The sequence below is a fragment of the Monodon monoceros genome, unplaced genomic scaffold (genome assembly GCF_005190385.1).
Source record: "Monodon monoceros isolate NGI ecotype Baffin Bay Population unplaced genomic scaffold, NGI_Narwhal_1 Super_Scaffold_15, whole genome shotgun sequence".
Lineage (NCBI taxonomy): Eukaryota > Metazoa > Chordata > Mammalia > Artiodactyla > Monodontidae > Monodon > Monodon monoceros.
The window spans coordinates 8,572,471-8,594,167 of record NW_021703771.1 but is presented as its reverse complement, the minus strand read 5'-3'; the positions used below and the strand labels follow the sequence as shown (position 1 = coordinate 8,594,167).

Genomic DNA, 21,697 nt, shown 5'->3' with positions numbered 1-21,697 from the left:
AGAGATAACGAAACACAAGCTGGTCAGAAAGGCCGTGGCCATGTCTTGTGGAGACATATGATTGGGAAATCAGTGCAGGAATAAAGCACTTGGAGAGGAAGAGGAAACAGGATCCAGCATCTCAAAGAAGTCCAGACTGGGCCTGGTCCAGGGTTGGGGAAAGAAAACAGTGGTGACTTTGGTAAAAGGATGCATAATAATTATAACTGCTAAAATTTATTGGCTATTTACTATGAATTCAGATTTGGTCCTAAGAATTTAATATTTACTACTTACCTCAATCTCCAAAATAATGCTATGAACCTGGAAATTGGTGGTGTCATTCCAGGTGGTGTCATTATTCCATTGAACAGATATGTTCTTTATAGTATGTTTATTTATTCCACTCTTAATACAACTTTGTGGTGAGGGCAGCTTCCCCAGTTTCAGGCATTCCCAGATGTGGGAACAAAGGAAATTATTAACTTAGTCTTAGAAGTTCTTGTATAAATAAAAATAAATCAATTGCTATTGATATTTTTACAATGGCATATCCATCAAAATTCTAGCCGGGCATCTTAGAATATTCAAGGTACCAGACAAGGACTCCTTAATTTGGAAGATGGGGAAAGATGGGTGCCCTTGGAGAGAGAGGTGGGCGTGACTGGGTGTGGTTGGCCTTGAGAACTCTTGTCCCAACTGCCCCAGGTTTTGAGAGAAGAGGAAAACGGGTCTAGAGCAGACAGGACTTTCCAGCATCTTTCTCGTTCAAATAGTATCTGGATTGGTCTCGGGGCACTGTGTAGTTGGTTGGACTGTCAGAGTCTCTGGATTCTGGGTGGGACTCCTGATGCAAGCCTGTCCATCTGTGTTTCATCTCCTTGGCCAGAGATATTGGCTCAGTGTCAGGCAATGACTCAAGCTGGTCCACAAGGGTCAAGCCTGGCATTTTGCTGGGAGGATGGGGAGACATCCCATCCCATGTGCTTTATCCTCTGAGGTTGCTAAACTATGATTTGTGAGTCTGGGACCGCCAGCAGCTACTGTACCTTGGAAGTGCCTATCTGAGCATGAAGCCAGCAGAGAGGAATCACCATTAGAAGATGGAGACCAGGTTCTGGTGTATCTCTTATACACTAACTCCAGCCTGTCCTGGAAACAAGATCGACCTGTAGACTTCTCACTCATGTGAGTCTGCAGATCCCCTTTTTTGGTATATGCCTTTTCAGCTTTCTAGCAATCATTCCATCCCAAAGCATTCTGACCCAGGACCTTAGCCTGTTTGACATCTCAGTTAGGAGGCAACTGGGATGGTGTTTGCATGAAGGGTAGCAAGCCAACTGCTGGTTCCGGGCAGTGGTCCGTCTACAGTGGGTTAGGTCATCCTCACGTGCTGCTCGGCCCAGTACCCATTGGGCCCAAGCAACCTGCCTTTGCCCAAGAAAGCTTATTCCTAAAGAACAGAACTTACCAGAACAGCTGAAAATACTGACCACCTGGTTAAATGTGGATCCCGTTGCTTGGATCCTGTTGAAGGAAAGAGAGAATGTCTTGGGACCAGTAATTCCCAAGCTGGGTGTTTCTCAAACAGATGACGTATGTGTCATAGGATGGTCGTCCTGTCCTCAGGATGTCTTCCAACTGTGTCAAGTGGGCCAGTCATGCTGCTGAAACCAAAAGGAAAGAGCTCAAACCCACAGACTCTAGTGTGGGTACAGAGTCTGCTTTGATCTCCGTGTATTCACTCATTCCCCGGGACAGAGCCCTTGAGCTGCTCATCAAAGCCCTTGCTCTTCTACTTCCCGTCACTCACAGCCTCTCCTGCAATTGGGTGAGGCCGCGTGACCGAATTCTAGCGGATGGAATAGAATTGGAAGCCATGTGCCCCTTCGGACCTTCATGCACTCTCCCATGGCTTTTCCCACTCACATTGTGCAGCGGGCCAATTTCCAGGGAGCCTTCAATGTCCCGTGTGCACAATTCCTGGGCATCCACCAACCTGGGTCCCCAAACCCTGTGGTCACCTGCTCACTCTCCCAGTATTTCTGCCCAGGAAGGGGTCAATTTCTGTTGTACATTTGGGGTCCACTCTTTACCATAGTTACCCTCCCCCAACTAATACATTTACCTAAATGTGTCGAGCACCAAGTAGGAGGTCAGATAGGCGTACGCTGTTAATGAAGGCAGCTCTGTGGTAAGCCTTATAAATCCCTCTGGGTTTTCCATGAGGCTGAAAGGAACTCTGCATGACCTGCCCTGTCCACCTGGCAGCCTCTTCTCTGCATTTCACTCACAGGAGCCTCCTTCCATTCGCAGAATGTGCCAGGTTCTCTCCTGTCTCTGACTTCTGCACACATTTCCTCTGCCTAGAACATCTCATTCCTCCCTCTGTGTGGGTCTCAACTGAAACTTTGCTTCTCCTTGAAAACCTTCACAGTCCAGCCACAAGAACGGGCAAGATACCCGTTTCATATTTTTATACCATTTTATGTATTTTTTTTTTTTTTTCTTTTTGCCGCACGCGGGCCTCTCACTGCTGTGGCCTCTCCCGTTGCGGAGCACAGGCTCCGGACGCGCAGGCTCAGTGGCCATGGCTCACGGGCCCAGCCTCTCCGAGGCATGTGGGATCTTCCCGGATCGGGGCACGAACCCGTGTCCCCTGCATTGGCAGGCGGACTCTCAACCACTGCGCCACCAGGGAAGCCCTATGTTTTTTTATATTTATATTTTATATAGTTTTCCTTTATAGCGTTGATTATAATTTGCCATTTTATACGTGAGGTATCATTTGATTACTATCTTAGTTCTCTCCTAGACTATAGGTTCCTTTAGGTCAGGGCTCTGTTTCATTTTCTTTAACATCATGTGGTTGGTTACTTGGAAATGTACCTGGTGGAAAATGCTCAGTAAAAATTTGTTGAGTGATTAAGGTGTACGTGGACCCCATCTTCTTCCAACTCCTCATGGACTTTATTCATTAATTATTTCTCACTCCCTGTACCATCAATATCAAGACTAAATCTAATATCAGAAACCTGGAAAGGTGATGCCAACAGAAATCACATGACTTTAGGGGTATGTGATCACATTTTTGCTTGAGATGTGTTCAGTTTGTGATACTGAGTCATTGAGGAGATACCCTGGGATTTCCCTGGTGGCACAGTGGTTAAAATGTGCCTGCCAATGCAGGGGACACAGGTTCGATCCCTGGTGTGGGAAGATCCCACATGCCACAGAGCAACTAAGCCCGTGTGCCACAACTACTGAGCCTGCACTCTAGAGCCCACGAGCCAAAACTACTGAGACTGCATGCCACAACTACTGAGCCCGCGTGCTACAACTACTGAAGCCTGCGCGCTTAGAGCCTGTGTTCCCCAACAAGAGAAGCCACCGCAGTGAGAAGCCCGTGCACCGCAACGAAGAGTAGCCCCTGCTCGCCACAACTAGAGAAAGCCCGCACGCAGCAATGAAGACCCAATGCCGCCAAAAAGTAAAAATAAAAAAGATATCCTGCAAACAGTCTGGAAGTCAGACCTGTGAACTGTAGAAATGGCTGTGCTAAGATGAACACAGAGGCAGTAACTGAAATCTGGGAGTATATTAGATCCTGGAAAGAGGGCAGAAAAAGAGAAAAAAAGTCATACTATTGTGGAATAAACAACATCAAGGATTGTTACGGAATCTGTGTCTTGTTCAACTCTGCGCCTACTCAGCACCCAACACAATAACTATACATAGTGAATGCTGATGAAGAGGACCCAGTAAAGGATGCTGTAATGGATTTTCCTGTAACAATGCTGCATAACAAGCAACCTCTACGTCTTTGTGGCTGACAAGAACACTTTTTATTGTGCACAGATCTGGGAGCAGCTCTGTTTCAGTCTGGGAGGTGGGTGCAGGTCTGCTCCACGTGACTTTCATTCAAGGACCAGGTTGAACGAGCAGTGCTCACCTGTGGAAAGCCCCTCCCTTGGAGAATGGCCTCAGCTGTGTTACACTCACTAACATTCCCTGTTAGGGAACTAACCAACTAACTCACCGACTAACACAGGAGCAGGTCATCTGCATGGAAGCACCCTACATGTCCTTCAACAGAAGAATGGATAAAGAAGATGTGTTATATATGTATACAATGGACTATTACTTAGCCATAAAAAAGAATGAAATAATGCCATTTGCAGCAACATGGATGGACCTAGAGATTATCATACTAAGTGAAGTAAGTGAGACAGAGAAAGACAAATATCATGTGATATCACTTATATGTGGAATCTAAAAAATGACGCAAATGAACTTATTTACAAAACAGAAATAGAGTTACAGACATAGAGAAGAGACTTGTGGTTTCCAGTGGGGAGGGGAGCGGGGGAGGGAAGGATTGGGAGTTTGGGATTAGCAGATGCAAACTATTATACAGGGAGTAGATAAACAACAAGGTCCTACTGTATAGCACAGGGAAATATATTCAATATCTTGTGACAAACCATATTGGAAAAGAATAAAGAATGCATATATACATATACATATATACATTCAGTTATATATATATATATATATATATTTCCCTGGTGGCACACTGGTTAAGAATCCTCCTGCCAATGCAGGGGACATGGGTTTGATCTCTGGTCTGGGAAGATCCCACATGCCGCAGAGCAACTAAGCCCATGCACCACAACTACTGAGCCCGTGAGCCACAACTACTATGTGTGTGTGTGTATATATATACATATATATATATATCACTTTGTTATACAGCAGAAATTAACACAGCAGTGTAAATCAACTATACTTCAATAAAATAAATTTTATAGAAAGAAGCAAGTCATCTGGCCAAGCCCAAGTCAGTGGCCCAACGATGTTTCTTCTCATCCTTCTCTACTGTGAGGGGCTGGAAAAAACATGGCGGCAGGTCTGAGTGTGTGATCCTTTTAGGAGGAGGGAGAAATCAGACAGAAAATCCAGTCTTCAAGTTGGAGAACTAGGACAATGAGACTTCCTTCCAAGAAGGAGGTCTTCAATAGTAGATGCAGAGAGGGTCAATACCTACCCTGAGGAAAGGCTGTTGGATGTGTTTGTGGTTAGGTATCATTTAGGAGAGCATTTCAGCAAAGTGGTGGGGGCACAAACCACCCAGCAATAGAGGTAGATTTACCAGATTTAGCAAATAAAAATATAGGATGCCAAGTTGACTTTTTAAAAATAAATTTATTTATTTATTTATGGCTGTGTTGGGTCTTCGTTGCTGCGCGCGGGCTTTCTCTAGTTGTGAGTGGGGGCTACTCTTTGTTGTGGTGTGCGGGCTTCTCATCGTGGTGGCTTCTCTTGTTGCAGAGCACGGGCTCTAGGCGTGCAGGCTTCAGTAGTTGTGGCACGCGGGCTCTAGGGCGCAGGTTCAGTAGTTGTGGCACACAGGCTTAGCTGCTCCGCAGCATGTGGGATCTTCCCGGACAAGGGCTCGAACCCGTGTCCCCTGAATTGGTAGGCGGATTCTTAACCACTGTGCCACCAGGGAAGCCCCCCGAGTTGACTTTGAGTTTCTGATAAACAAAAACTAATTTAAAAATGATATTTAGCTCTAATTAGTCATTGTTTATATGAAATTCAAATTAAAGTAGGTATCTTGTATTTTGATCTGGCAGCCTTACATTGGGGTCATGAATGAGCAGAAGGTGAGGTATTGGAAGAAGGACCAAAAAGACCATTTTTGAAGTTTGGTGATGGAGGGAGGGTGGGATAAACTGGAGGGTCTATACAGTTGTGAAGGGTTCTCTTAGTAGCGAAGAACTAACCCACGTTATCAGAGATCGTCTGACATACACCCATGGGGGGTGTGTGTGGGCTAACATTTCACATTTTGGGAGCTGATGGGATGAAGGAAAAAATTTGAGCAGTAATTGGATCCAGTGACCCCAGAGCATCTCTTTGTGGCAATTAAAACCAAACCACACACGACTCCTAAGACTTTGTCCCAAGCTATGAACTTAGAGTCACCTGCATGGGACCACTTACTAAAAATGTCCTTACATGGTGGCCTGGACTTGCTCCCCTCTGGTTTTCACAGATGTGAAGACTTGTCTGTTGTACCCTGTTGAGAGGTTCCCGAGGAGACTTGGGGCGGCAGCACAGGTTGGGCATGGGGGCTGCACAGCGGACAGATGACCACTGGCTGCCTCTGAAGAGAGGGCACTCTACACGTAGCTGATGACCACGGAATCTCCTTTGGAAGCAAATAACTTAGAGGGTGTGTGGACTGAGTCTGGGAGGACCCGACAGCTCCATGGGCCTGAATTCAACCCCAAGATGCAGATTTTTGTGACTGATGCAGAACTGAGAGGTACAGTCCCTGCATTGGGCCAGGGGACAGTTGGGGAGGGTACCCAAGACAATATTGTCTTGGAACCCAAGGATGAGTCTGGGACTCAGCCAAAGACACCTCTGCACCTCTGTTCATTCCTTTACTCCCGCCTTGAGGTGGGAGAATGGTTTGGGCTGCCGTCCTTTCCCATCTAGTGGACTCTCTGCTCTTGAAGGTCGAGCTCAGCTGTGAGCACATAGGCAGGATGCCGAGTGTTGAGTCAGCAGACCATGGTGCCTATTCCAGCTCCATCACTAGACCTGCACTGCCAACTTTGACTTGTATCTTAGCTACAGGTCCATCCTGCAGATCCTTTATGTGACATAGGGGTCGTAAGAATACTTAACTCATAGGACTATTGTGAGAATTAACTGGAATCCCGTAGCCCTTTCTATGCAAATCAAATATATGTCATTGTAATTATTTCTTTAGGTAATGATCACTCTTAGTAGACGGGGGTCCTTTAAGACAGGGTCCTTTTCGTTCTTTGTTTTTATTTTTATATCCCAAGTACTTACTTAATATCTAGTACACAACAAAGTCCTTAATACTGTTGGTTAAGTAAAATCAGATCACACTTCTCGGGCTGGGATTTCCAGAAATTAAGTTGTCAGAGTCGGCAAGAAACCCTGAGGAGTTAGCAAAATGACTGTCCTTCCGGTTACTTCCTCTCCATCATGCAGGCCCTGAAATCATAACGCTGTGCAAACCTGTGTGGTGTGAAGAGCGGTTTCTGCCTCTGTGCTTGTCTAGACAGAAGAATTCTCGAGCCACCTTCAGCTGCCTTCTCTTTCGGGGGCAGCCCCTGCCGGCCTCCAGCCTGCGTCGTCTGACTGCTGGTGTGTTCAACAGCTCCACTCTGACAGTGTGTTGTACAATGAACTGATAAGCTGTTTTTGTCTCCTGTTGACCCAGCCTCACAGATAATTCCACGACTTTTAGACCAAACAAATGGTGGACTTGATTGGGTAAAATTCAGTCAACTGTTTAAAAAACTTTAAACAGCTGATTGCCTCAAATTTGATTTTGATCTAGTTGTGTTTACCCTGCTTTACAAAGTTAAAGCCTGTGTGGTCTATAAAAACTTAAGGTCTCCTAGAATGTGTCGACTAGATCACAACAGTTATTTTACAGGAATGCAACATGAAATCAGTGAGCACCAAGTGTTGTGAGGGTGATGGTGATGGTGATGAAATATATGAGACTGAGCAGGACCCTAGGCACAAAAGCCTTTCCTGTGTCCCCCATTTCTCGATTACAGGAAATAGGCTTCATTCAGCCTCCAGAACCTTCCCTGAGTTCCAACGGGCAGGTTCAAACAGTTGCTAATCAGGGAAGGGAGGGGATGCAGAGACACGGGAGGAGTAGTCAGGAAACAATAGTGCAGCCTTGGGGCAGGGTCCTGGTTCCCCTCAAGGGATACACATAACAATGTCTTTGGGCTGTTTTGCAGATACCAAAACCCCCAACAGATGGGAGAAGTTAACTGTACCCCGCCCATAAGCACGTAGACCCCAGACCAGTTGGAACCAGAAGGTTAATGATGCCGACTCCCGATTACCTCACCACCAACCAATCAAAAGAATGTCCATGAGCTGACCACGCCCTGCTCCTTGAGCACTCACTACCCACTCCAGGGCAGGACACACAGTTTTGAGGGCATTAGCACACTGTGGCCCCCTTTGCCTGGCAAAGCAATAAAGCTATTCTTTCCTCTTTCACTCAAAACTCTGTCTCTGAGATTTAATTAGGTGTAGGTATACAGAGGCCAGGTTTAGCATCATATAGGAACACATTTTGGGGGAAGAAAAGAAAGTATCATGAAATTAAATTAAGAAAGTCAATAATTTTTCTTTAACATATTACTTCTGGAGACTCACCTATTATCTTTGAAGATATATTTTTTCCCCTAAGATTCCGTTGAAGACGATTTAATGAATTGCTTGGTTGGTTAAGTTGACCAACTCTAAGGCAAAGTTCTACAAATCGGTCAGGGGTCCAGATGGAACCGACGGAAAGAGGAACCAGACACTTCCACGAGAGATGCAGGAACTAATGCTTTTGACGTGTTGCATCGTACTTGAAATGATTTGGCAATTGGACAACAGCGCATTTAAACAGCAGCAGAAAAGCAACCTTCCATTTGATTCTTACTGAGATTTATTGTTTTTAATAATGCCACTTTTCAGAAGTATAGTCACGTGCTCAGACAAGCTGACAAAGTGAAAACTTGTACGTGATGCAAAGTACCCACTGAGCCGGAGATTAAGACACAAATGGTGTGGTGACAAGTCAAGTGCCCCCAGCAGATGACAAACCCCACCTCCCTTCCTGCGATCTGGCTCCCCATCTTGCCCCGTAGAACCCACAATGAATATCTGGCAAAACACAGAACACAGATGGCTGCCGACTGACATGAAAAGTAAATTTTATTAAACATGTTTACATACATGAGTTGGAAGTTCATTTAAAAGCACAGGGGAGTGTTAAGACAAGTGGTCAAAATAGAAAGATACTACCCAATTAGAATCAGTTGATTGTTGGCCACTAAGACAGAACGGAATCTAGTAGAAGTACACCAATGCTTCAGTCCTTCCTGCTCAGCATGGTGACCAGTGGTCAATCTGTGCCCTGGGAACGATGGGCAGGTCGTTCTGGCGTGTGTAAATAATAAATAATTCACTTGGTGCAGGCAGTATGTCTATGGATTAAAATCTATGTGTACACAGTGTCTACATGTGTTACAGCCCCACAGGAGGAGTCTACACCAAAATATTTATTAGAAGGAATTTGGTCCATACTACATCACGTTTTCCAGAGGGTAAAAAATAAAGTCCATCTATAGACATTTCACTCCCGACTCACATACTGAGTCTGGCTGAAACCTGTAAAATGTCTATAACAAAAAATGGATGGCTTAGATTTCTTGGTTATTTCAGTAGAGTAATTAACAAGCAAACTGTACAAGTACATGCAACATACAAGCTGGCCTATGTGGAACTAACATACATTATTAAATAACCTTTTGTTTCTTTTCTTCACTTTTTCTTTCTTTCTTTTCTTTTCTTTTTTTTTACAAAACGTGCATGCAGCTCTGAACAGTTCCAAGTCATGCTGCTCTATCTGTGAAATCACAAAAGTGGAGGGACCCATAAAAGGAGGCAGAAGATCTCAACGCACCTGCAGAGCCTGCAGTTGGTAGCACATATACAGAAGGTCACAAGGGAATTCAAGGCCGAGAAAAACTCAGATGAAGAAAATGCAAATTGAAATTGGACTTTGTTTCATTTCCCGCCCCCCCCCAAAAGTAAGATACTTTGTATTAAAAAAATCAAGCTTTGTGCTTGCATCAATCTCAAAGAAATGTAAATTAAAATTGGATAAAAAACATTCGTTTAGTGCAGAATATTTTGACTGGAATTTCCAGTGGAATATTAGCCCATACCATGCTCTTTCCGGGACAGGTGGTGTGTCTACACTGAGACATGGCTGAGGAGCCCGGGCATTGCTCAAAGTGTCTGAGGCTCAAGTCCATTTCTAGTCACCATTTTGGGAAGTCAAACATATGGTTTATACACATGAGCATATACTTGTCTTGTCTTTTTTTTTTTTTTTGGATGTCAGGAAGGAAAAGGCATCACCAGGAGTGTTTCCAAGGTACCCTGATGCTGTTAGTTTAGCTCCTAGCACTGGCTGCAGACTCGATTCTGTAAAAGTATTCCATGCAAAACAGTGGAAAACATAAACTAATGTTTTAGAATGCAAACAGATATGCGCTTCATTCAAAAAAAGTGATGCTGTGGTTGTGTGTTTTTGGAAGATAGCGTTCTGTTTTCTGGGTTTCTACACATAAAACCTTGAAGGATTATAAAGCGAAAGCTAGTGAAACCCTGCATTGACCTCATCTTGTCTTGTTGTACACACTCTGAGGAGATGCTACAGAGACTGCTTCAGCCCTTTTTTTTGGTGCTTTTGGAAAAAGAAAGGAAGGGTCTCTGTGAATATCACTAGGCCTGTCTGTCATGACACAGCCAAGCACGAGTGGAAATAACAAATACAGTGAAAACCAAACCGAAACAAATCAAGAAAATGAAATCAACAAACAACACACAAATAATAAACAAAACTTGTCAACCCCAGGGAAATAACACTGCTTGTGGTTTGTGCAAAAAACCGGTACAATACAGCTTTCCACAGAGTGAGAGTTTCCAGTTCGATTTGGGATGTGTGTGTGTGTGTGTGTGAATTTGCAGTTTCCCCTCTCTCATTTGTCAGAAGCATCAGTGATTCTCACTAGCACATTGACTTCCTGTATTTGATAACTGCCTTGTTCTGTCATGTGAAGCCAGGTTTTAAACAACGATAGGGACGTATTATTGAAACACGACTACCAGCAAAACACAAGTTGATTGTCTGTCTCCAACCATTCTTTCGATCATGAAATATCTTGGTTCAGATTATTATCCTGAAGGTAGAGTCTTACTGGTGTGAGTTCATTAGGACCGGATGCAGGGGGGGCCGGTGGAACTTTCCAGAGATGATTGGGAAGCCCGGCGGGTCAGGGGGGTGAGTGTGGGTTCAACCAGTGATGACGGGGGGAACAGCTTGTACCAGCCGATGACCATGCTGGAAAGATCCAGTTCCTCCAACAAGATCTGGGCCACGCCCATAAAGCATTTGTGATCCATCCTGCCGTAGTCTCCCCAGACAATCACCTGCAGAGACAGACAACTGCAGTAAAGCCCGAGCTTCTCTCCTTCATGTGTGAACAGTTTAAAGCAAACTAGTCTGTAAAAGTGAGCCAGTGAGGGAAGCGGGGGAAGTGAATATAACTAAGACCAAGGAGGTATAGTAATAAAAAGGTACTATCCTTCAGGTACTCCGAGAGACACTTCACCGGGAGTTTTAGATGTGACGGAACGCAAATCACGTTTCCCCGGTCAATGAGGGTATTGTCTACATAAACCATGTTAAAAATAAATACACAAGTTTATGTATATATAAATTCAAAACCGTCTTTAGCAACTACGATCTAGTAAGCAAAGTGCAGGGTCACAGAGATATACAAATGAAAATGTGTGCAAGCTAGGAGGGCGAAACAACCCAACTCCCTGTACCATGGCGTGCGTGGATGGTGGAGTATGAGCAAAGGATGAGAATATTCATTACATTTCTTTTATATTATGGACTTGTTAGTGAAGGGGCAAGTTGAACAGTAATTGTAAGCTGGTGCCCTTGAGGACTTGCCTGACAATTTTGACTTGATCAGAAGGTTAATAAGTCAGTGATCTCACTGACGATTACCACCTTCTGTCTCCTTTTGGTGTCAGGTAAGATTTCCATTACACTTGCTCCAGGTTCTGTTTCCAACCCTTTAATCCCCAGTGGAGGTTCCAAATGAACTCACTCAACTGCTTTACACAGGCAGGGATGGTGAATCCTCCCTTTTCAATTTACTGAGTAACCTTGCCAAGTTATTTAATCTCTGTGACCCTCAGACATAATCTTTAAAATGGGAATAATTGGAGTCAAAACATTTAGAAAAGGAAGCACCTAACAATGCACCTGACATTCAACCCGTCCTGAATGTTTTCTGGTCCTTTCCTTTCTTCCTCTTTGAATCCCATGTCTCGCTCAATAAACTAGTATTGGCATTGGTTGTCCTGATTATCTATCTATCGATTATCTATCTATCTATCTATCATCTATTTATCTATCTACCTAGGAGAGGAAATGGATGGGAAATAGAGCAGAAGTAAAAGGAGAGGATGGAGAGAAGGAAGAAAAGGAGAGTGAAAGTTAAAATCTTGTTTTCCATTAGAACCAAAAGATATTTTGATAGTATATATTACTTATATTGTAAATGAACAATTTGGACTTTATTCTCTTCCTGTTGGACCAGCTCTTCAATGTTGATATGGATAATGGGCCTGTTACAGTGCAAAAAGTCAAACCAGCTATGACTGACCTGAAGGACTTTACCCTGTGGACTTTCGTCAAAAACCAGGGACTGTTGATACAAGGGGTCAAGGGTCTTTCGTGCAATTCTTGTCTTCTTTTTGGCTATGCAGGCCCCGTTCTCCAAAAGATACACTTTGACGTATGGAGCTGAACAAAGGTAACATTAACAGATAAGAAGTTAATCCTTCAAGTTAAATTGTTTTTATTAGAGAATGCTTCCTTAGACAAATAGAGATGCTTGTTGAAAGTTTCCCATTGATTATTTAAACCATTTAAAATTTTCAGTGTTCCATAAATTCTATCCCTTAAAACCCATATGTTACCACTAACGCCATTTTCCTCTTTTGAAGTAAATGCATGCAAAGTTATCCTAAGATTCTGACTGACTTGGTTTATGGCTGGCAATACAAAACAGGTTTATATCTCAAAGCACATTTTATATCTAAAAGCTCATCCTTTTTGTGATTAGAACTGAATTTTTATCCCACATTTATAAATGGGCAGAAAAAAAAATAACTGACACAGCTAAGAAGCCATCATAACTAAACTTTGTCTTAGTACAAGACTCTTCCTAATATTTCCTGACAGAGTAACTGTGCAAGGAAAACCCAGATCCACTTTTATGATCCGCTTTTCTTGTTGTTCCTTTTTTTTTTTGCGGTACGCGGGCCTCTCACCGCTGGGGCCCCTCCCGCCGCGGAGCACAGGCTCCGGAGATCCGCTTTTCTTTGATCCACAATGAAAGAACATAGAAAAGCTGCCTTGTTAATCAATCAGATAATGAAAAAATAGAGCATGTGAAATTCAAATGCAGCAAATGTTTTGAGTTTTTGCCCATGTAAGACTCTCTTGTCCAAACAGCAACACCGCTCCTTACCAGGTGTGGATTTGGAACCAGGCTTTTGCGTGAGGCTTCGTGCTCTAATCACTTCAACTTCTAATTGGCCTTTTTTATCCTCCATTCCAATTTGTATATCACCTGTGAGTGGAGGAAGCAAAATGTTTCAGCTTCTTTGCAGTCACATGCAGTTAAAAAAATAGAGGTCCATAAGAGACTCCAAATTTCATGATCTTCATAAATAACTAATATTTTGAGCTCCCCTATACCATTTTCTTTCCCTACCTCCAAATCAGGTTTTGAAATGTTTCTCTTCATTTTTCTGGTGCTAATCTAACTTACGGGAGTCTCATACTGGTTTACAAATTACTTAACTGCAACAACACTGAAGTATTTAAGTGATTCTTGTACTCTAATAAGATTTCTTATCCTTTATGTCATCTATTATATAATACTTCTTAATAAAAAGTACAATTATCTGTGTTTCCATTATCTAGAGAAAACCTCCATTAATGTTTTGGTAAATATCCTAGCAATTTCACAAGTTCATTCATTCTTTCCTCCTTCTTCCCTTCCTTTCCTCCCTCCCTCCCTCCCTTCCTTCCTTCTTTCCTTATCTCTCTCTCACTATATCTATGTACCAATCTATCCATCTCTATCTCTCTAACTATACGTGTATCTATGTATCTATCTATGCATCTATGTATCTATGTGTCTATGTATGTATGTATCTATCTATCTATCCACCATGACCATATACCCTCAATTTATTGACTGTATGAACCACTGAATGGGCATGTCATTACCTATTTAACCAGATCCCTCTGGATGGAAATACAGATTATCTACATGGCTATCATCATGAGCAGCATTAGAATGAACAGCTTTATAAAGAATTTTTGCACCCTTGGTCAATTATTTCTTGAGCATAAATTCCCAGATTTTAAATTGTTAGGTCTAATTGAATGGACATTTAAAAATGCCATGTATATTGCCAACATCCTTTAGAAAGGTTGTGCCAGTTTGTACTGTGACCAGAAGAATCTGTCTTTCCCATTTCCCACAGCCCACTAATACTGTTATGAGCAACATGCCTAGTTTTTGCCAATCTGACATTCAAAAAGTTATAAGTAGAATTTCTTTGATTATTAGGGAGGTTGAACATATTTCTAAATATTTTCAATTTTTAGTCCTTCTTTTGTATTGCCTGTTTATGTCCTTTACCTATTTTTATAAGATGCTCAACTTTTTCTGAACGATACGACACTTTATCCCCGAAAACATTAAATATAATTATTTCTAAGTTGTTGTTTTTTTTGTTTTTGTTTTTTTGCGCGGGCCTCTCACTGTTGTGGCCTCTCCCGTTGCGGAGCACAAGCTCCGGACGCGCAGGCTCAGCGGCCATGGCTCACGGGCCCAGCCGCTCCGCGGCATGTGGGATCTTCCCGGACCGGGGCACGAACCCGCGTCTGCTGCATTGGCAGGCGGACTCTAAACGACTGCGCCACCAGGGAAGCCCTCTAAGTTGTTTTTAGTTGGTTGAATCATCTCTACTTTCTCAGTTGTGAACTCCTTTTACTTGCCTGGTCCATTGATCAATGTTGTGGTTCTGAATTGTTTATTAGCTTATCGTTTATTGTTTATAATAATTCTGTTTCAGACCTTAGCTCCTGGACTCTTGGGTTTTTGTTTTTGTTTTAATCACATACACACATAGTTTAAAGAGTCAAACTGTTCTCTAAGACTTGTTATTAGTATAAAATATTCCCGGCCTTTCTCTCAACCTCTTGCCTTCCAAAGGTCACTGTTTTCAAAATTCTCAGTATTTTAACTGATTTATTTTTTACTTTTTGGCATTTGCATCCCTATCTCTAAATACCGTACATATATTTTCCTTTTTTCTTCAGTTTTAGATATCATTATTGACCCCCAATTTTGCTCTCTCTCACTGCTTCCTACCCCCACCATATACTTGACATTTTCTGTCATCTTCTCCCAATATTAATATTTATATTATGATTAGGCAACATTATTTGTAGCCGAGTGAACTGGAGTACCATGATTACTTCTCATTTCTTAGACTCTCTTCTTCTTTCCTACACCCACTAAGTGTCTTTTAAAAAGCCCTTGCTGACATTTTTATGGATGTATCACTGATTCAACCCCTTACTCTCTCCTGGTTGTTTATCTCTTCCATAAAATCAAGTATATCAGGTGTTCTATAGATTCTGTCTTATGAATCTGACATGCTATCGATACAGCTTGGACAGGTTGCTTATAAAGCCCGTTGCAGCTGTTTTATTACATTTTCCTTCACTACCGTCCTGGGTATCCCACCCATTGCTCTCTTGTGCGGAAGCATTTATTTACTGGATGTCATATTCCTCTTTTTTAGTTCACAATTTGTACATTCACTTAGTTCATTTTGTTGAAGTATATCCTCCAATAGCTTTCTGAGCAATGTTGGGTATAAGGAAAATGTTTTGAGACCATTCCTGTCTGAATATGTATTTATTCTAGTCTCATACTTACTTGATGATTTGACTGGCAATTTTAGTCTTCATTGGAAATCAATTGTTACTCAGAATTTCGAAGGCCATGCTCATCTTCTGGATTCCAGTATTATTATTATTATTTTTTGCGGTACATGGGCCTCTCACTGCTGTGGCCTCTCCCGTTGTGGAGCACAGGCTCCGGACGCACAGGCTTAGCGGCCATGGCTCATGGGCCCAGCCGCTCCACGGCATGTGGGATCTTCCTGGACCGGGGCACGAACCCGTGTCCCCTGCATCGGCAGGTGGACTCTCAACCACTGAGCCACCAGGGAAGCCCCCAGTATTATTATTGAAGAGTCCAATGAGAAGCAGAGTTTTGATAGTCTGCATAAAATTATTTTTCCTCCTAGGAAACTTGTGGGGTGTTCTATCAACCTCTGGTGCTGTAAAATCTCACGATGATGTCTTTGTGTTGACCTATTCTCATGCGTTTTGCTGACTACTCTATGGGTTCTTTCAAGCTGGAATCTCATGTTCTTCAGGAAATACCTATTTCACATGTTGCATACAATTTTCTCCATTTATCATCTTTTTAAACTTTACATATGGCATATTTTGCTAGTAGACATTTATCTGGCTTTGGTCTGGAAGTTCTTTCCCACTCCAAGAGTATAGAAACATTAATTTAAGCGATTTTCAGTATTTTCTTGTGTCTTTCTACACCCCGTTTCTCCTTTACAATTGAGTCCAAATTTTTAAAAAAATTAATTAATTTGTTTTCGGCTGCGTTGGGTCTTCGTTGCTGCACGCGGGCTTTCTCTAGTTGCGGCGAGTAGGGGCTACTCCTCGTTGCGGTGCGCGGGCTTCTCATTGCGGTGGCTTCTCTTGTTGCAGAGCACGGGCTGTAGGCATGCGGGCTTCGGTAGCTGTGGCTTGTGGGCTCTAGAGCGCAGGCTCAGTAGTTGTGGCGCACGGGCTTAGCTGCTCTGCGGCATGTGGAATCTTCCCGGACCAGGGCTCGAACCTGTGTCCCCTGCACTGGCAGGCAGATTCTCAACCACCGCGCCACCAGGGAAGCCCCCCAAGCATTATTTTTTTTAAGTTCTGAAGTAGGGAGGTAATTTCATTAATATTTTTTTGCATAGCTAGACACTTATGCCAATCTCCTTGATTGAATAATCCGTCGTTTTTTCCGTGCTATAAAATTCTACCCTTCTCCTACATTTGGACTTACTGTAGACTCTCTGTCTTAACAGAATTTTGATAATTCAGAGATTAATGACTAACTTTATTCATTTGCATATCTCAAGTTAGAAAAATGCATTAGAAATTAGAATAGTCATTTGAAACCAGCAACACCTGAGCTAAAATGTTGCTTCTCTCTTGTATTACTATTATGCTACTTTATTATATTATTATTATTTTTTTATTATGCTACTTTAGATGATCTTATCAAGCATGAAACATCAGTTTAACTACAGAAAAAAATTATTCTTACCCATTGCAGGGGTGGCGAGGGTTTGGCGGCCAACAAGCTGGGCGGGTCCCAGTCCATCGAGAAAATCACTGAATTGACTATCCACTCCTAGTCTCACTCCAGGAAATATTAAGCTATTACCAAAAGGACAAAAATCAAGACATTAGATCTTCTAGAATTCTTTTCATTAGTTTCCATTAGATGACGAGTTCTGGTCATGAATCAAACAGTACTTAGGCAATCGGTTTACTTACTGATTCTTTGCATTTCCTCTGAACCAAGCCCATGAAGCCCAGCACTGATTGCGAAAAGGTCTAAACTATCAATTTAAGACCTGATGTTGTTACATAGTATTGAGCAGAGTTCCCTGTGCTATACAGTAGGTCCTTGTTAGTTATCCATTTTAAATATAGCAGTGTGTACATGTCAATCCCAAACTACCAGTTATCCCTCCCCTGCCTCCCTCCCTAAGTTCACCTGAAACTAACACAACATTGTTAATCAACTATACTCCAATAAAAAATAAAAAGTTTAAAAAAAGACCTGATGTTCTATTCAGGAGAGCTCAGTTATAGTTTTTAATGTAGTAATTTTTCTGCACACTTTACAAATACAAATCCCTACGTAAATGTATCACTGACGTAAGATACAAGGTGCAAAATTTTATGTCATGAACTAATACATAAATAATTGCTCATGAGCATTAAGTAACATTAATGCTAAATGTTAAGAAATGGCTAATAATTTCTTGAATAAATATAGCATAGTACAAATTCTTATTTACAAATCAAAATGTTTAATTTCTTCATTTTTGAAAGAATTAAAATTTCATATTACCTGAGATTTTTATTTAACTCAAGTGGAAATGAATTGGTTAACATAGGTCTATTTCTCACAACACCAGGACTGCTTGGAGCCCCAGGCTACAGGCTCTCCCAGAGCAGTGACTGTGCTCTTGTTTACTGACATCTCCTGGGTAACAAGAACCAGGCTTGTTACATAGTTGGACTTCAATAAGTATTTTTTTGAATAAACAGGTTTCTATAAGGATTGATCGTTTCCAGTGTGCTTTCACACATATTATTTCTTCACAATCAAAGGAATTAGGGTATTAATTATTATCCCATCTAGAGACTATAAAATAAATCTCTGAGAGGTTAAGTGGCTTATTCATGGTAAATATTATTAGGTTTGTTACTTTTTAAAAATTTTTATTGGAGTAGAGTTGATTTACAATGTTGTGTTAGTTTCAGGTGTACAGCAAAGTGGATCAGTTATACATACACGTATATCCACTCTTTTTTAGATTCTTTTCCCGTATAGGCCATTACAGAGTATTGAGTAGAGTTCCCTGTGCTATACAGTAGGTCCTTATTAGTTATCTATTGCATATACAGTAGTGTGTATATGTCAATCCCAATCTAGATTCGTTAATTTTTATATCCAAAAATAGTGTCTCTAGTTTTCTAGTTGTAGATTGCTTCATAATACTTCAGCAAATATTGGTACTTTGTCAGCAAGTTTAACTACATAACATCATGCCTGCTGATTTTTGTTCTTGGCTGTATCTTGCTGGGAGGATGCATATCACTCATTGGAGCAAATAAAGGGATTCACTAGTTTTAGGAATGGGAAAGCCTAGCATGAACATTAACTTGGCAGAATGTACTTCATTTTCTGAACAGAATAGAAAAATGCCAGTAAAATAAATCGTTCATATTAATTGGTAAAAGATATCTGAATGGTAATAAATAATTACGGAAAACTTGTACATGGTCAATCCCCAAGTAACCCACTGTAGGATACTAATTACTTGTTATCTATCACCTTAGTAAAAGTTCAATTTTACCAGAAAAATTCTCAAGCATAGGAAAATGCAGGTTTTGTGCAAGATCTAGATGAAATGGTAAAAATCATGTCAAGTAACCAAAACAAAAATCTAGTTATATTTTTTCAAAATTAATTAATTTCAGGATTAAGTAAAATTCTGTAATCAGAAAAATAATGAAGCAGATAGCTCCTGGGCTTTTCTTCCTAAGGTAAAAATGAATTTGTGATGTTTTAAAAACAAGAAGTTTGAAGTTGCTATTATGAGAACGTTAGACTTCACAACAACTTAGAGCCCAAAACAGTTTGGAGAAAAGTAGGAATACGGGCAATCAGTTCCACACCTCTAAGTTTTAATTCAGATTTTGGTAGCTGGGCCAGACGATGAATTTCCCATATGAAAGAATCCATTCAATGTGGCATTTCTACAATAAACATCCGGTCATGGTCAGTTTATTCACGTTCACCCGCCCATTTCTTCATCCCTTTGAAATGTCTGTGTGACCAGGTGCAGAGGTGTGTCCGTGTGTGTGTGTGTGTGTGTGTGTGTGTATTATCCAAAGAGGTCAGGCTGTTTTCAAATGGATGGTTGACCTCCTGGCTGTATTAAAAAGCTGCAGGATCACCCTGGGTGCCTTGCTGACTGCCCTGTGACTACAGGACCCTTGGCCCCGGGCCACGTGGGTGTGCAGAGGCCACTTACTTTCCCTCGGAGCTGTAACTGTTGATGCTGCCGTCCGTAGACTCCCGGCTCGGCTGCCTCACCATCTTTCTCATCTCGGCTGCCATGCCCGTCTCTGTGCTTCTCTGGATGGTGCTTTTTAACTTCTTGTGGCCTGACTCTGACAGGAGAGAGTAAAAGAAACTCTAGGTTTGTTTTAGACGATTCCCCCTGAATATCGATTGATCCCGCAAGTACGATAGTTAATTATGCATATAATTAAAAATCTACGCAGAAAAGTAGTGTCCAAGAGAATACTCTGATTAATTAAATCTCTTTGCCAAAGGATGCTTTGGCCAAGGGGGTAGCAGCGGAAGGCAGACCAGCTGCCTGTATCCCAATGAGGCAAAATGCACTCCTTGTATTACTGCTGCTGAAGTTGTCAACTTCAGTGAAAAACTGGATTTTGCACGAACTGTTCTGTGGAACCTAACAGGTTTCTCCTAATCAGGAATGCTCCAACTGCATAGGGACAAACCTAAATGAATGGACCATGTCCTTTAAAAGAGAAGGGGCACTTGGAACTCAGCGTGAAAAATACCGCTGTGTTGGTACTGCCAGTCCTCACAAAGAAAAAAAAAGCAGCACTTTATTTAAAGATTTTTGCAACACTGTAACATAGACGATCTCATCTGACATGACACAGAGGTTACCTATGTAGGCAGAACAGGTACTGTCTTAATTCCAGGCTTCACAGCTATGCGTGGCCTTTCGACCCAGCTGTAGCCTTCTGACCACAGTTTTGGGCCAAGTCTCTTTTTGCACTGTGAATCATACTGGCTGATTATTTCCTTGATAAACTCTAAGTTCAGAGCAACTTTCTTGAGCCCCTTTGAAATGCACTAGCCAGGATACTATTCATAGCAAGGATATGGAATTCTAAAACATTTATTTGATTAGAGCAATATCGCAAGGTTAGACAAACTGTTAGACTTTTACAACCTGCCATGCTTTTTCTACCTACACATTCTATATGCATTTCTCGTTTTCTTTCCATTTTATTTTCACATAGTATCATTTAATACCCATGAATAATATATGAAAAACGCTCTATGTACATAACCACATCCATAAAATACATACATATGTGTATACATATAACCTTTTCAATCCTCATAAAACCCCTGTGAAGAAGATGCCTAAAAACATTCCTAAATAAACTGTATGAAAACTGAACGTTTTCCTCTCATTTTGGGTCACTGCAACACTTTTGTAAATTGTCTAATAAAGATGTCGTGGGTTATATCCTATGGACTCAATGTGGAATATTCTCTATATAACAGCCATGCTACGTAAATTGGAATGTCACTCCCTTCTCAAGATCTTCTGATGGTTTATCAATCAAAATTAAAAGAAAGTCCAAACTGTTATCATGGCTCCAAAATGCATATGATCGGGTCCCTGGCTGCCTCTCAGACTTTCCCTCCCCCCATCCCACGTGGTCACTGTCCTTCCCTCAACTCTGCCTTCCTTGCATTTGCTTGGACACCCCAAGCATGCTGCTTCTGGGCGCTTTGCCCTGAGTCTGTCCTTCTGATTTTCTTATTTATTCAGGGCTCTGCTCCAACATCACCTCCTCAGGGAGGCTTTTTCTTAACCTCATCACTCTTTATCCCCTTGCCACGCTTTATATTTCTTCATGACGCTGCTCCGTCTGCTAGTAAAGCTTCATTTGTTTGTTTGTTGCTGTTTCACCAATTTGAAATTAATTTCTACAAGGAGGGGGACGTGGGGAATATTCCTCACCGTTATCCTTGGTATCTCGAACAGTGGTACGAATCACAGCTCTCATAAGAAAGTGCATTTTCTCATCCCACTAAACACAATTATACAATACAAACAGGTCTATATTCTTTTAAAGATGGTACTGTTTCATTGTATGGTTATGTGGCATCACAATTAAACCATCTCTTTACTGATGAGCATTTGGGATGTTTCCAGTTGTTACAGGAGTTTTTATAGAGTACATTTTTAGAAGTTGAAATGCTAGTGAATGGGTAGGAATCTGTTTGATCTTATTAACTCTTTCTAACTTGCCGTTTAG

General features: G+C 41.7%; 1 protein-coding gene across 5 annotated transcripts in view; it reads right to left on the bottom strand.

Moving 5' to 3' along the window:
* Window positions 1-9,932: 9,932 nt before the first annotated feature.
* Window positions 9,933-21,697, bottom strand: part of LOC114895931 (regulating synaptic membrane exocytosis protein 1-like) — a 279,515-nt gene continuing 267,750 nt past the window's right edge. For all 5 annotated transcript variants that reach the window (XM_029223557.1, XM_029223558.1, XM_029223562.1 and 2 more), the window contains 5 exons: window positions 19,636-19,774; window positions 17,127-17,239; window positions 13,173-13,274; window positions 12,303-12,442; window positions 9,933-11,049 (listed from right to left, as the gene is read on the bottom strand). In XM_029223557.1, coding sequence (XP_029079390.1) covers window positions 10,831-11,049; window positions 12,303-12,442; window positions 13,173-13,274; window positions 17,127-17,239; window positions 19,636-19,774 — 713 coding nt within the window. In that variant the 3' untranslated portion in view covers window positions 9,933-10,830. The remainder of the gene's footprint in view (window positions 11,050-12,302; window positions 12,443-13,172; window positions 13,275-17,126; window positions 17,240-19,635; window positions 19,775-21,697) is intronic.